Source organism: Ammospiza caudacuta, chromosome 6 (genome assembly GCF_027887145.1).
Source record: "Ammospiza caudacuta isolate bAmmCau1 chromosome 6, bAmmCau1.pri, whole genome shotgun sequence".
In the NCBI taxonomy this organism is placed as follows: domain Eukaryota; kingdom Metazoa; phylum Chordata; class Aves; order Passeriformes; family Passerellidae; genus Ammospiza; species Ammospiza caudacuta.
In genome coordinates, this window is record NC_080598.1 from 7,177,800 (window position 1) to 7,191,544 (window position 13,745).

Consider the following 13,745-nt stretch of genomic DNA (forward strand, 5'->3'; position numbering starts at 1 on the left):
TTTTCCTTGTATCTGCACAGCATTTCTTGTGCCCCCACTTTCTGTCTCCTTGCAGTGTAGCATCCAAAAACTCTTAAATTTGGCTTTGGCTTTCAGTTTGAAGGCTGGGAATGTTAAGGAGCATGCTGCTGTCAGAGGGTGCCCATTGGGCTCTTATTCTTCCTAGTAGTAACTCTGGTAGTTGTGTTTGTTTCATTTTTCCCCCCACTTATTTCTTAGAAACCCTGAAGAAGGTTTCTTCAGAAAGGATTGAGAGTTTTTTGCACCCTTTCCAGGCTGATGCAGCTTTAAGAGGTTTGCAAAACCCAGCTTTTCTCCCGGGTGCTTTGTAAGGTGAAAAGAAGGATTCCTTCCTCTCCTACGCTGGCCTTGCAACTTGGCAAAGAAAGGACAAAAAAACCCCTGCCTCTTATTTTTGATATTTTTATGGGTGGGATGTTGTCAAAGGAGGGTTACATGACTGCAGTAACACATCTGAGCACATACAGCCTCACGTTGCTTCTCAGTTTTCCTCCTGTCATGAGTGAGGAGTAGTTCTAGAAAGATTAAGATAATTATTTGACTAATACTGAAGGAAGACAAGAAATTGGCCCTTGCTGTTTGGTGTTTTGTACAAGTGATGGTACAAAATGTTGCTGGAAGAATGTGTACTTGTGCTGGTAAACAAGGAAGAGTGCCAGCTCCCAAAGCATGCTGTCCTCAGGAGGCTCTCTGTCCATAGATTGGCTTTGAATTTAACCAAAATCTGGTTTTCCTATGGAAAGAATATAAAGCTTTCATGTGAATATAATTGATATAGATAAAGATGGTCCAAGAAGGTTGTTAAAGTTTATTTGGCATTAAATATATCCAGCCCCCTCAAATGAGGAACTGAGGCACCGAGGCTTAGTAATTTACATTTGGTTTGAACTATAAGCCTCAATAAAATACTCCGGATTTAATTAATTTTAAAGCAGCTTGTCTTTTGGAACCTGTGAATTTCTTTCAAAGACTTTACCTTATGCCAGCTTTTTTCCTAACTTCTGTTTTATGTGATATTTGCACTGAGTTGCTGTCATATATCAGAAGTACTTATCTTTTTAGAATGCCACGTAATTTCCTATGAACAGCTGCTCACTATAGCTGTGCTATTTTTTTGACTGAAATTGAATACAACTTCAGTATTTTAATATGAGATTTGATTGAAATATTGAATGCTCAGTTGTCTGTCATGCATTTCAAAAGCACAGGTCTTCACTGTATGCCTATGACCACTTCTTTGGAGGTAAATAAATTTCAGGCTTCTGTAAAATGTGATGAAATTAAAATGCAAGTTGAAATAAAAATATCTTATCTGTAATCCCATGTTGTATTGTCAGTACAGGGAAGTATAATCATGTCTTAGCAGTAATTTATGACTCATTTTCTTTTTTCTTTGAGAATAAACATGTTTCAAACTTTTTTTTCCCCTCCCCTTTGTAGAGCCAGTATTGTGCAGAAGCGCATAATTTATTTTCAAGATGAGGGCTCTCTCACCAAAAAAATCTGTGAACAAGGTAAGGTAAAGTAAAATATCTCTTTGACCTCCTCATTTTGTTTTGCATTTTTCTCCTAACATTTTGTCTCAAACTAAAGTTTTGAGTTCATGGACAGGTTGAGATTTGGGCTCTTCCATTCAGTTATGGTCTTCCTTATCACATATACTCCAACAAATAAAATCTTCTTTGCCTCCCCCTAAAGTGCTACTTGCAATTCTTTACCTGCTCTTTGTGTGATACCCATTGGTTTCCAGAGCACTCTGTTATTGAATCCTGGGATATTTCATCCTTTCCTAAACCTAAACGTTGCACCTGGTTATTGCATCCCACTGGAGAATTCATTTACTTTGTGTGTTCAGAAATTTCAAGCCCATTGTGTTTTGAAATCAGCTAAGGTTTTTCCTTATCAAATAGAAACCAGAAAGAAACCCCTTTAGAATGTGAAGATAACTGAAATATTAATGACTTCTAACTGAAAATTGTGGATTTAAACTATTTTATCCACTTATAAATACGGTACAGCTATTTCAGGCTGGTCCTTTAGTCTAACAGCAAACCAAATTTAAAAAAACCAAACCCATGTTTAACTCATATTTATTCCCTGGAGTATTTATGGTGGCAACTTCACTGTCCCCACTGGTTTGGAGTTGTAGCCACTTTCAATGGGTGCTTTGATGCTTTTTCAGACTCAGCCTCAGAAGGTGTGACTGACAAACCCATTTTAGACTGTTGTGCCTGCGGTACTGCCAAGTACAGGCTGACTTTTTATGGGAACTGGTCGGAAAAAACACACCCCAAAGATTTCCCACGTGAGTATCCCTCTCTTCTTTGCACCACACAGGGGCCCTGGGGAGGCTTGGAGCAGGTTGTGTGACACAGCATCACTTATTTACAGCTCAGCAGAGTAAATGATGACATGCATGGCATCCTGCTGGCACTCAGCATTGAAAATCAATGGGTCTCTCTGCACTCTACATTACCTGCACATTCTATTGATTTGCCTGACATTTTGAGCTAAGATGTGTGTGAGGTTGTGTTTGCAAGATGTCTTTGTGGGGAGAAAGCTTCTTTTCTTTTCTTTTTTTTTTTTTTTTTTCTGATTGAAAGCTTAAAATGGCTTATAATGTAGAGATTTTAAGAAAAAGTCCACAAAGGACAGGCAGCACACTAACATTTTGATTTTCCAGCCATGACAATCTACCCAGTTTGTTTTGCTTCAAAGTATATTTAATTATTTCAGTTAAATTTGATGAGTTTTGAATCTTGCTGCCCAAGGATATTAATTGTATATATAGATCTAAGAGTACTCTGTCTCCTTTTTCTTTGTTGGTTTAATATCCAGATAAAAAACACCTTCTGAAGTTGGCCTCTCTGGGTTTTTAAGTGTCTGAGCTACAGAATCAGTATTTTTGTTGCAAGTTTTCTTTCTGCAGTTACCCAAGTATCTGTAAAAAGCTGAAGTTACAAAATTGTGTATTATGCATTTGGTCTATCATTACTGACTCCACGGTCTGTGGGAAAAAAGGCCAGGAAAGTAATTAAGAATATGAGTCATATTTACAGGTCTTTAAACTCTGTTATGTTTTCTGTGGCTGATCTTTATTATAGAGGCTTTTTTATGTTGATTGAAAAAAATATTATTACTGTCACAGTGTCAGAATATCCTCATATAACTCAAATATGGTTTGTATCAGCTCAAATTTTGACAGCCTAAGCAATGTTGCTTGTGTTGGGTTTGAAACACAGCATTGTTCAAATCCTATTGGTCAGCATAATATGGGGGAGATAAAACAAGCAAAGCCAATAATTGCAGGAATGCTCTTTCAGGCTGCTGGAGGATTTAAATATCTGCTGAGTGTGAACTTTATGTGCACTATTTCCATGGACTCAGCTGGTGGTTAGAAATAGGCCATGAGAAAAGGACTGAAAGCTAGCAAGTTACTGTGGCCCTTTTCCTTTTCCTTTTCCTTTTCCTTTTCCTTTTCCTTTTCCTTTTCCTTTTCCTTTTCCTTTTCCTTTTCCTTTTCCTTTTCCTTTTCCTTTTCCTTTTCCTTTTCCTTTTCCTTTTCCTTTTCCTTTTCCCTTTTTTTTCTTCCATCATGAAAGGTATGGCTGCATGATGGAAAATAAGCAAGTCACAATAGTTTCCCTGCTATCTGTCCCCAGTTACAAAATGGTGAATTAAATCAATATTTTACTTCAACTGGAAAAGTGAAAAAATAACCTCTTGGTACTTGCATGATTAATCACAGCAATAACAGCTAATAAGATTTTGCATTAAAATTTCTGAAAGTTGAGGCAAAGATCTTATCCAAATATAGTGATGCTCAAAAAGGAAACCTAGTCATTGTCATTATTCTTAAAAATGTTGAGTTTGTGCAGTAATTACATGAAAATAAAATGGTATTCATTGTGGACTGTGGTAAATCACTAATTATTTGCAAGCCACCACATAAAAAATTTTGCTCGATTCTTGTACCACCAGTAAGGTTGGAATAGACAGCAGATAATAAACTTTGTATTTCACATCTTTTCTTTATCTCCCAATTTGCTTAAAAAACCCCTAAAGAGCATGCACTTTGTGCAAAGCATTCAACTCTTATTGAACAGTTCTGGGTGTCAGGGGTACACAAACCCAAATCTGACCCTCCATGGTTTTGAGCCAAACATGTTTTATATTCTATCTTTATATAACTTACATATCCATTATTAAACTTACATTGTTCTATTGTGTGCATTGATTTCATCCAAGCAGGGATTTCTCGTGATCCCCCTCAAACCCCTAACATTGTTTCTCATGGCTCTTTAAACAATAATTATATCTAATTCTATCTAACAATTATACCATTTATTATATATTGACTACACAGGTGCAGTTTCACTTGATCTAGCAAATACAAGGCCTAACATTTCCCAGGGCCTACTAAGCCTAACTTTCTTTCCAACTCCCTGAATTTTCTATGATGTTAAAATTTTTTACTATCACCAGGAGAGGAAAATTAACATATATAGAGCCAGACACCTTTATGTTTGCATGAGTCTTTAAACAATAATTATATCTAATCCCATCTAAGAATTATGTCATTTATCATATACTGACTACACAGTTTCACATGATCTAGCAAATACGAGGCCTAACATTTCCCAGGGCCTACCTTTAACATTTTCCCAGGCCTAGTAAGCCTAAATTTCTTTCTAACTCCATGAATTTTCTGTGATTTTAAAATCTTTTACTATCAGTGTCACTGGCTGTGATGCCTTAAGGAGCTGGAACAGAAGCTAGATGGAGTTAAGGGGAATAAAGTGGATATTTATTTCAGTGCCTTCAAAGGCCACACCCTGGCAGGGCCCAGATGGCTCCAATATGGAAGCAAAAGAGGACTTGGTCACGAGATCTCACATTTTTATAAGTTTTAGTCCATTTCCATATTGGAGCTAATTGTCCAACCACAGCTCCAGCCCATGCAGTCCCACCCTGCTTGTTTTTCTCTCTGCAGCCCACGGGGTTTGTGCTCTGGGGCTGAGATTGGGATCATTTGTCCTTGGTACCCAGCTGGAGCAGGAATTGTTTTGTCTCCCTGCTCTGTATACAGAACTCACCATGCTTGAATATGAAGCCCAGACCTACACACTAAAGCAGCACAGAATGTGAAAAATATAAAAAGCTAAACCCTAAGGCATTAGCTGTGTTTCAGGGTGCCTTGAGGGACAGCCAGACCCAGGAGGAGAGGATGGAGTTCCATCACTGGGGCTGAGGGACAGCATCTCCCTGGCCTTTGGCAGGTGCCACTGTAGATTTCAGGAACAATTGCTAGATCTTAGATGAAGAAACCAGCTCCTGATATTGCAGTCTCTTCAGCTGTGGAGGAGGCCAGATTTAGTTTTGGTTTTTTCTGCACATATTACTGATTCATTTTAGTTGATTCTGAAAACATCAGGACTGCTGCATTCAGAGTTCTGTAAGTGTATTTTGGTCCAAGTTCAGGACTAGGGAAGCTATGAAGGCTGTGTTTGCTGCTCTGATAGGCCATCTCCCTCATCTATCTATTTTGCTTCCTACGTTTTTCTATCTTCTTTCCCCTGCTGGTGGTGTTCATTTTTTATTTCAAATCTATTTTCTACTCTCCCATGATTAGGTTCCTGCATCTGACTTTATACAATTCTCTGCACTGTCCTTTTCAATTTCATTGTTCCACCTCTCACATCTTAAATTTGCATTCCTTTTCTTTACTTCATTATTCATTTTTCATTCATTTATTCAGTTTGCAGCTGTTTTTACTGCTGCTCTCTACCTTTTGCATTGTGAAGAGAAACAATAAATGTTGTCTCACTCCATCATTCTGACTCCTTCATCTCCTACAGTCCTTACCTTGTTACCAGACTGTCTGCTTATGTTAGCAGTTCATTTTCTCACCCTTTTCCTTTAAGCCCATATATCTGCAGAAGGTTATTGACACTTAAGTGAATTCATTTTGCATTTCCAGGGCTGTGGGACTTCTGTGACTCCTTATTTCTGCTCAATGCTCATTTCAATTCCATCATACTTCCATAACATCTTTTGCTTTATACTTTTTTTTATTATTATTATTATTTTGTTCAACAAGACAAGAAACAAGAATGGGAATCCTTTTGCTTAGCTCTACAGCTCTTGCATTATGAGAAATCTAAGCAAGAAAACTCAGTGAGTATAGAAGTGAATACAGAAAAATTTACTTCTTCACTGCCTTCAGTAAGGAAAACTTGCTTTTAAAACTGAGGGTGACCACTGAAGTCTTCCCTTGCAGGTTTCCTTCTCGAAAATATTTGACAGAGAAACTTAAAATTAAAGGTTGCTTAAACTTTCTGAAGTGAGATCTTTGGTGACAAAAAACTATTCTAAGCCTGTTTGTTATGAGGGGCTGCTTTAAGCTCAATTTCTGTCAGTCACTGCCTTGTTCCCACTGCTCTGCAGATGTGTGTTGGTGCAGTGAGAAGTGGCACCATGCAAAAGTGGGGACTCCCAGGCTTTATTACAAGTCAGGAATTATTGTTTGAGGCTGCCTCGAGGGTGGTTTGATTTATTTTGTTTTGGTTTTCCCCCCGAAAAGGACGCACCAACCACTGGTCTGCCATCATTGGCAGCTCCCACTCCAAGAACTACATCCTGTGGGAGTACGGGGGATACGCCAGCGAAGGGGTCAAGCAAGTGGCAGAGCTGGGCTCCCCAGTGAAGATGGAAGAAGAAATTCGACAGCAGGTAGGTGCATTTTGGTGCTTAATTTTGATAAAAGGATCCTCCCTTGGCCTGTTAACAATTTGTCATTGGGAATGTAATTTTGCTGAGAGGAGGAGTTCTGCGTGGCTTTCTTGATTCATTCTTACCCTGGCAAGGGTTTTTGTCTAGGAAAGGACAAGTAAGTTGGAGCATTCCAAACTTAGAAAATCTGTGTGCCATGTAGAGCAGAAATCAGAGGGGGCAAAGTGAAAATCACCTTTTCAGGCTTGATTTTGAAGGCACTGTTTTAAAAGAAAACTTTGAAGACAGCAAGCAATACCCCTGCCTTAAAATAGTGAATGATTATTTATCATTTAGATTCACTTTGCAGAGTGCTGCATTTTGCTTCTTGATGGATGGCCTCATTTTGTGTTATACAAATATGTAAAGTACTGTGTTTCCCTGCCCATCATTATTTATGTGGCACAAGCATTCTTTCCTTAATAATCCCTTTTACAAGGAAAATAATCTCCCCTTAATGTTGAAAACATGCATTAAACCCTCTGTACTTTTCTTCACTTTTTCTACATTTGTGTGGATCTTTCCTATATTTGACACTTCTGAGGATGAAGTCAGCAAAAATAAAAGCAGAGTTCAGGATGATATTGTGGATTAATCATTCTCCCTTTTGGTTAAAAACACAGTATTTTGAGACCTCCAGGATAGGTTGTATACAGGGTTACACTGAGAGATATGAAAAAAATTCAATTATATTTATATAAACAGCATAAAACAACCTCAAAGGCTGTTTTGAAAAAACTCATATAGCAAAAGGCTTTGTGTGCTAAATTTAATTTGCTTTCTTGTGATTCTTAAGTGCATATAATCATGGTACAAGAACATCTGGTGTATTTGTCAAGAAATTCCCAAAGCCAAGAAAAATAAAATAAAACCAGCTTAAAACTTAATATATAAAAGGGATAGAAAAGGAATAAGAAGGGGAAAAAACAATCTCAACGTGGGATGAAATGTGATCATGGATACATTGCCTCTTTAAAGCATAATAAACCTTGGTATACCTGGAAATAGAAATAGGACTTGCTTCTATGCAGAAAAGTGGCTGGATTTTATCCCAGCAATATAATATAAACCCAGAGGGATTAAAATTGTAGCAGAATGTTATATATACAACATGGAACTTATAATTTTTGCTGCTTACTTGGGAAATCAATACTTTCTTGTAATAGGCCCACGTGGAATGAAGAAAATCAGCAATTTTTCACTGAGGAAGATAATTTCTGTTGCAGCCTTGGTGAATACTTTATAAACAGAGGTTTGGCACATCTCATTTGGGGCTGTACAAAGATTGGGTCTTTTCCTGAAGCAGCAAGAGCCAGAGGAGGGTGTAGGGTGAGGAGCAAGCAGATATCAGGCTGAGGACTGGGAGAATGGCAGAGAATTTGAAGGGAATATGGGGAAAAAAAATGGAAATCATGCCTCTGCTTTGTGGCTTCTTTGTCATTGTGTGCCACATATGTGCAGTGAGGGGATATGCTTGTACACTGGATTTAAATCAGAGGAGATTGTGACTCTTAGAGTGCATCAAATAGAGAAATGGCTGCAGCTTCAGGGGCTGCTGAGATTGAACATGGAATTAGTGAGCATCACAGTTGATTCCAACTTTGGGATGTCTGATTGGGCCAGCCCTGGTTCTCCTGGGTCAGTTTATCCAAGTAATCAGCTGGATCTTACCTAGAGCAGTGCAGCATGTCATCAAGTGCCATAACATTTTTGTTGAGTTTATTTGAGATTTTTTTTTCTTTTTAACATGTGCTTAAGCTGCACTAAAATTTATGACAGATTTTGAGGTAAAATTCTGCAACCTAAACAGCAGAGCAATGCCAGGAGCTAATCTGCTGTCATTGAAGTCAGGCTGGTATTTTTCTCTTTTTAATTGCACTTTTTGTCCCTTGCAATATCCCTACCTGCCTTGAAATTTGTTAATGTTGTTTCCTTCCCCACATGTTCCAATCTACCTCAGGATCTCTTTGCTCCCTTTTAATTTCTTATTTTACCTTTCTATCCACTCTCTGCTGTCCTGCCGGCCTTGTGTTGATGGGAGGATGCAATTCATTAAATTAATCACTGTCCAAGCAGTTTGATGTTCTTGAAAACACAGGAATGGGAATTTTTGTTTAATTCTGGTGCCTGGACTCAGAGCTCACTCACTGCAGGTTGTGCACTTCTTCCAGGGCCACACTTGGATTTGGGAATTTGCTGTGTGTCAGCTGAGTTTTGTCGGCAGTTTCTTAGGTGAGCACATAGAAACAAAATTTTGTGGGAATCAGAAAAGCAGAAACTTCCACAAACACGAAAAGATTTGATCTGCAGCCTCAGAAGATGCTTAAATTGATGTAAAAACCCAACACACAGACATGAAGCAGAAAAATCATAAATGTTTCTATAGTTATACGTAAGAATATGCCTTAAGTAAGTAAGAAACTGTTTTAGGTAAGATAGTAAAGAGTTTATAAAGAATGTATGGGTGTGGTTGTATAAAATAAGCTAAAAGTTTAGAAATTAATAAAAAATTCTATAAAGGCATGAGACAGAAAACCACTAGGTAAAAGTAGCCACAGTACAGCAGAAATAAGTAAAGGTAATAATAGAAAAGCAAAATAAATCCTGTGACAACTGTCTATTAGTTAAAAAAGTTAGATATTGTCTTGTAACAAAGAAACTTGTAACTGCTCTTAAACTATGACCAATGGCTTACACCTTTAAAATCTCACAACTTCTAAAACTAATGTTATCTAAACAAGAAATCATTCTTAACCCAGAAATAGTCCCATCCCTTCATTTCTAACAACGATAATATTTATATAACCAGCATCTGTCACTGACATTACTCGAGGTTTGATTAAAGGAAAAAAATCTAATTATTTTTGGGTTGTATTACCAAAAATTTACAGGGTATAAACAACAAACAAACAAATAAAAGGTCTTTCTTTCAAGGAGCTTTGTTAAGAAGTGTCTTAATAATGATGTGTCATTAAATGGAAAATCCTCAAGCATGAACATTTTGCATTCTGTATTTACCAACTTCAGACAGGAAAATCTAATGACCCCATTCTTCTGTGGAAGAGTACAGCACTGCCTTACAAAACAGGCCATAAAATGACCTATTTTGTAAAACTATTAAAAACTATAACTATAAAACTATTCAGCTGAAATACTGCAATTACTTTTTAAAAAATCAATCAGTCAAGATGAATCCAATGACAAATTTACTTTCATTTTTACTCTTCTTTCTTTTTTTTAATTAAAAATTTCCAAATCAGGACTGTTTTGTGAAGATAAATGTTTATATGAATTCATAGCAATTACATATTTATAATTACTTTGAATTGGCTCATAGGAAATGGATGCAGAATTTGAAAGGGAAATTCTGCATTCAAAATGGGATTGCTCTGTTTAAACACATGAACAAACAAATAAGATGGTTAAAGCATGAATCATAAGGAGTAAAGTCTAATTCTAAATCTCATGTACTAGGCTGATGAAAAAAAGACTAAAAAATAAACATTGTTTTAAACATCTCACCTTAAGAGAAATAATTTGGTTTTGCCTAATTACTTCTGAATAAATATGCATCATTTTGCCACCAATTCTTTTTTAAACGAAGATAAGTAATATTCTGCAGCTTACATCTTTCTCCAGAAAATGCAGTGCACACTCTCTGCTCCCTGTGGAGCCACAGGTGACATTCTTGCAGGTTTGGTTTAATGCCCTCTGAAATGTCAGTCAGTGGGATGACTTTTTAGATTGTCTTCAGCATCCTCAGATGAAAGCTGAGTATGCCTCCAGACCTTTCAGAACACCAAATTCAGTTTTCCAGGAAGATGCTTGTAAAGTTTCTAGACACAGGATAATTTAAATTGTGTGTGTGAATTGGAGGTGAAACCTGAAACAGCAAAAAATTTCTATAGAAAAAAAAATATAATTGCTATGAATCCATACATTTATCTTCACAAAACAGTCCTGATTTGGATTTTTTTTTAATTAAAAAAAGAAAGAAGAGTAAAAATTAAAGTAAATTCATCATTGGATTCATCCTGATTGATTTTTTTAAAAGTAATTTCGGTATTTCAGCTGAATAGTTATCATTTTATGACCTGCTTTGTAAGGCAGTGCTGTATTCTTCCACAGAAGAATGGGGTCATTAGATTTTCCTGCCTGAAGCTGGTAAATCACCTGAATTACAAAGAGGAACCTGCAGGATATTGATCACTTTTTTATTATAGCACTGGGCAAATTATTGTGTTTACTGAAACAAGCTCAGAAGTTTGCTTTTTGAATCAGCTGTAATTGTGTGCTTAGGGAGGGTAAAACCTGCCAGCCTGGGAGGTTCACCTCAGGTGATTTGTGCTTGACAGAAGAGCTGAAAATTCCCCCTGAACCCTTCACCTCAGAGACCAGGAAACACCTGACAATCCCTGGGAATTATGCTGGGAATTGCACTGGGAAAACTGATATTTTTGTTGGAATAGTTCTGTCTGTGTTTTGTTGAAAGGAACTAAAAATTTAGTGACTACATGGGTGGCTTGGCCTTCCTTGGAGGAGGGCACTGAGAGAAGTGAAGGGAATTGGATTATTTTGCCATGACCTGGAGTTGGTATTCCTGCTTCTGTAGAAGGAATTGACACCTGGGATGTTTAGATTATTTTGCCATGACCTATGGTTTGATGTTTTTGGCAGGGACTTACTTAATTCTAGCACTTGTGGAGACTTATACAGAAGTATACTTTTTGCTTTACGTTATTAATCAAAATGGACCTTCAATCTGTCTAGATTCAGGGTTTCTAATTAGAATAGGAGGATTTTCTTTTAGTTTTACTTGTGTGTTATTTGAAAAGTGCTTAAAGATTGGTGGATCAGGTTTTGTACTCAAACTGTTTAGAAAATTAAAAACATACAGAGCTTTGTTCAGCTTCATCTGTGGTGTGTTCTCTATGAAGTTGATATTCCTGCTGCTGTGGAAGGAATTGGCACCTGGGATGTTCAGATTATTTTGCCATGACCTGAAGTTGATGTTCCTGCTGCTGTAGAAGGAATTGGCACCTGGGATGTTTAGATTGTTTTGCCATGACCTGGAGTTGATATTCCTGCTGCTGTAGAAGGAATTGGCCACCTGGGATGTTCAGATTATTTTGTCATGACCTGGAGTTGGTATTCCTGCTGCTGTAGAAGGAATTGGCCACCTGGGATGTTCAGATTATTTTGCCATGACCTGGAGTTGGTATTCCTGCTGCTGTAGAAGGAATTGGCCACCTGGGATGTTCAGATTATTTTGCCATGACCTGGAGTTGGTATTCCTGCTGCTGAGGAAGGAAATTGGCCACCTGGGACGTTTCACCTTGGCCTGCCCAAACCTTCAGTGTATGGCACCAACGTCCCCACAGAGCCCCTTTCTCCTCAGTCCTCTGGGAGGGCATTTTTGTTCCCATCCAGGTTTCAGAGGCCTCTCCCTGTGGAAAAGGCAGGAAAATGATTGTGGCCATAAAGGCTGCTGTGAAAAGCGCAGCTGCTGCTCCTCCAGAAGCCCTTCAGGTTTCTGTGTAAAGCCCACAGCAATTCAGTGCTTTTGGACTTGGTGTGGCAGGGAAGTAGCAGGACTCTGTCCCAGCATGCTTTCCACTTTAGTTACAGCCTGACAGCATGGTTTTAATGGGGTATTTATTCTAATTCTGGACAGATCAAGCTTCTTGGTCGTAAATTGGCCTCTAGGCTTCTGTTTGCTCAGTCAGACTCCTCTGCACTCTGTGCATACACCTCTGCTGTGAATTATGGTCTTTTTTAATGCCTTTTGAAAAGGCTAGATCCTAGATTTATCATGCTTTCCTTTTGGAAGATGTGCCTTATATAATGATTCAAAATCTCTGGCATTTTGGTAATTAGAAATTTTGAAACCCTTGTGTACTGTGCTAAATTTCATAAAGTATTTCTGCCAGAAAGAAATAGTCGTCTACTTATGTCATAAAGAGAAGCTTTATGTGCCAATAAATAACTCATACAACAGGGCTCTGAACACCTCTTCCAGGGGGGCTTCCATCTTATAATAAACTTCAGTTGGAAACTGTAATTAGAATGATTCAGTTGGTGTTGTTTTCTTTAAAAAAAGCCAAAAACAACAAAAAAAGTTCATCCCAGCTCCATTCTTTTTTAGTATCTCATGATCATAAAGATGCACTTCCCTAATAAGAAACGAACTGATGCTGCCATCTGTGCCACAAAACACCTTTTGCTAGTCTAAAAACTCTTGAAGATAATGAGTCTTTCACAAAATTAGGTTCTGACAAACCATTTTGAAGTGGTCTATTATTTTCTGGGCCAAAACACGAAAGATTCAAGCAGCTCAGCCAATAAAAACTGAATAGAAAAATTGGAGTCCTCTGAATATATCATTGTGCTGTGGATAAACTCTCAGTGGTTAGGGCACAGTCCTTGTGCCACAGTTGCTCCATGTGTGGTTCCTGTGTCTGTAGGGTTGTGAGAGCTGACAGGCGTTGAACATATTTTCTACAAAATATTTTGTACAAAAATGTCTTTTTTATTATTCTGGTCCTCTCCCTCGTTTGGAGCACCAGGCAGAATGTAATTTTGAACTTTTATTTAGCCTTTGGTCAAAACTTTAGCAAAATAGTGGTTATTTAATAATAATAGTTAATAAAGTTAATAATGCCTTTTTTTCTTCTAATTATTTTTTTCTTCATTTCTAATTTTCATTCATTTCTATTTTTTCTTCATTTCTAGTTAATAATGCCTTTTTTTCTTCTTTTCTTCCTGCCTTCCCTCATCCCGTGTCAGCTTAAGGCTTTCTTTCTGATAATAAACAGGGAGAGATAATATTTGGAAAAAGAAACCTTTTTTTCTTTTTTTTTGCTTTAATTTTCTGTGCTTTTAACAACCATTGCTATTTGATTAATCAACAAGGCATCATAAGTTTTGATTTTTAAAACTCCACCTTGTGAGCT

At 37.5% G+C, this 13,745-nt stretch overlaps 1 protein-coding gene across 1 annotated transcript in view; it reads left to right on the forward strand.

Annotated features, from left to right (window-relative positions):
- The window catches only part of SPON1 (spondin 1), a 185,558-nt gene that overhangs the window by 54,296 nt on the left and 117,517 nt on the right, over nt 1-13,745 (forward strand). Inside the window, exons 4-6 of the mRNA XM_058806493.1 lie at nt 1,462-1,535; nt 2,204-2,326; nt 6,605-6,753. Of these exons, the coding sequence (XP_058662476.1) occupies nt 1,462-1,535; nt 2,204-2,326; nt 6,605-6,753 (346 nt within the window). The remainder of the gene's footprint in view (nt 1-1,461; nt 1,536-2,203; nt 2,327-6,604; nt 6,754-13,745) is intronic.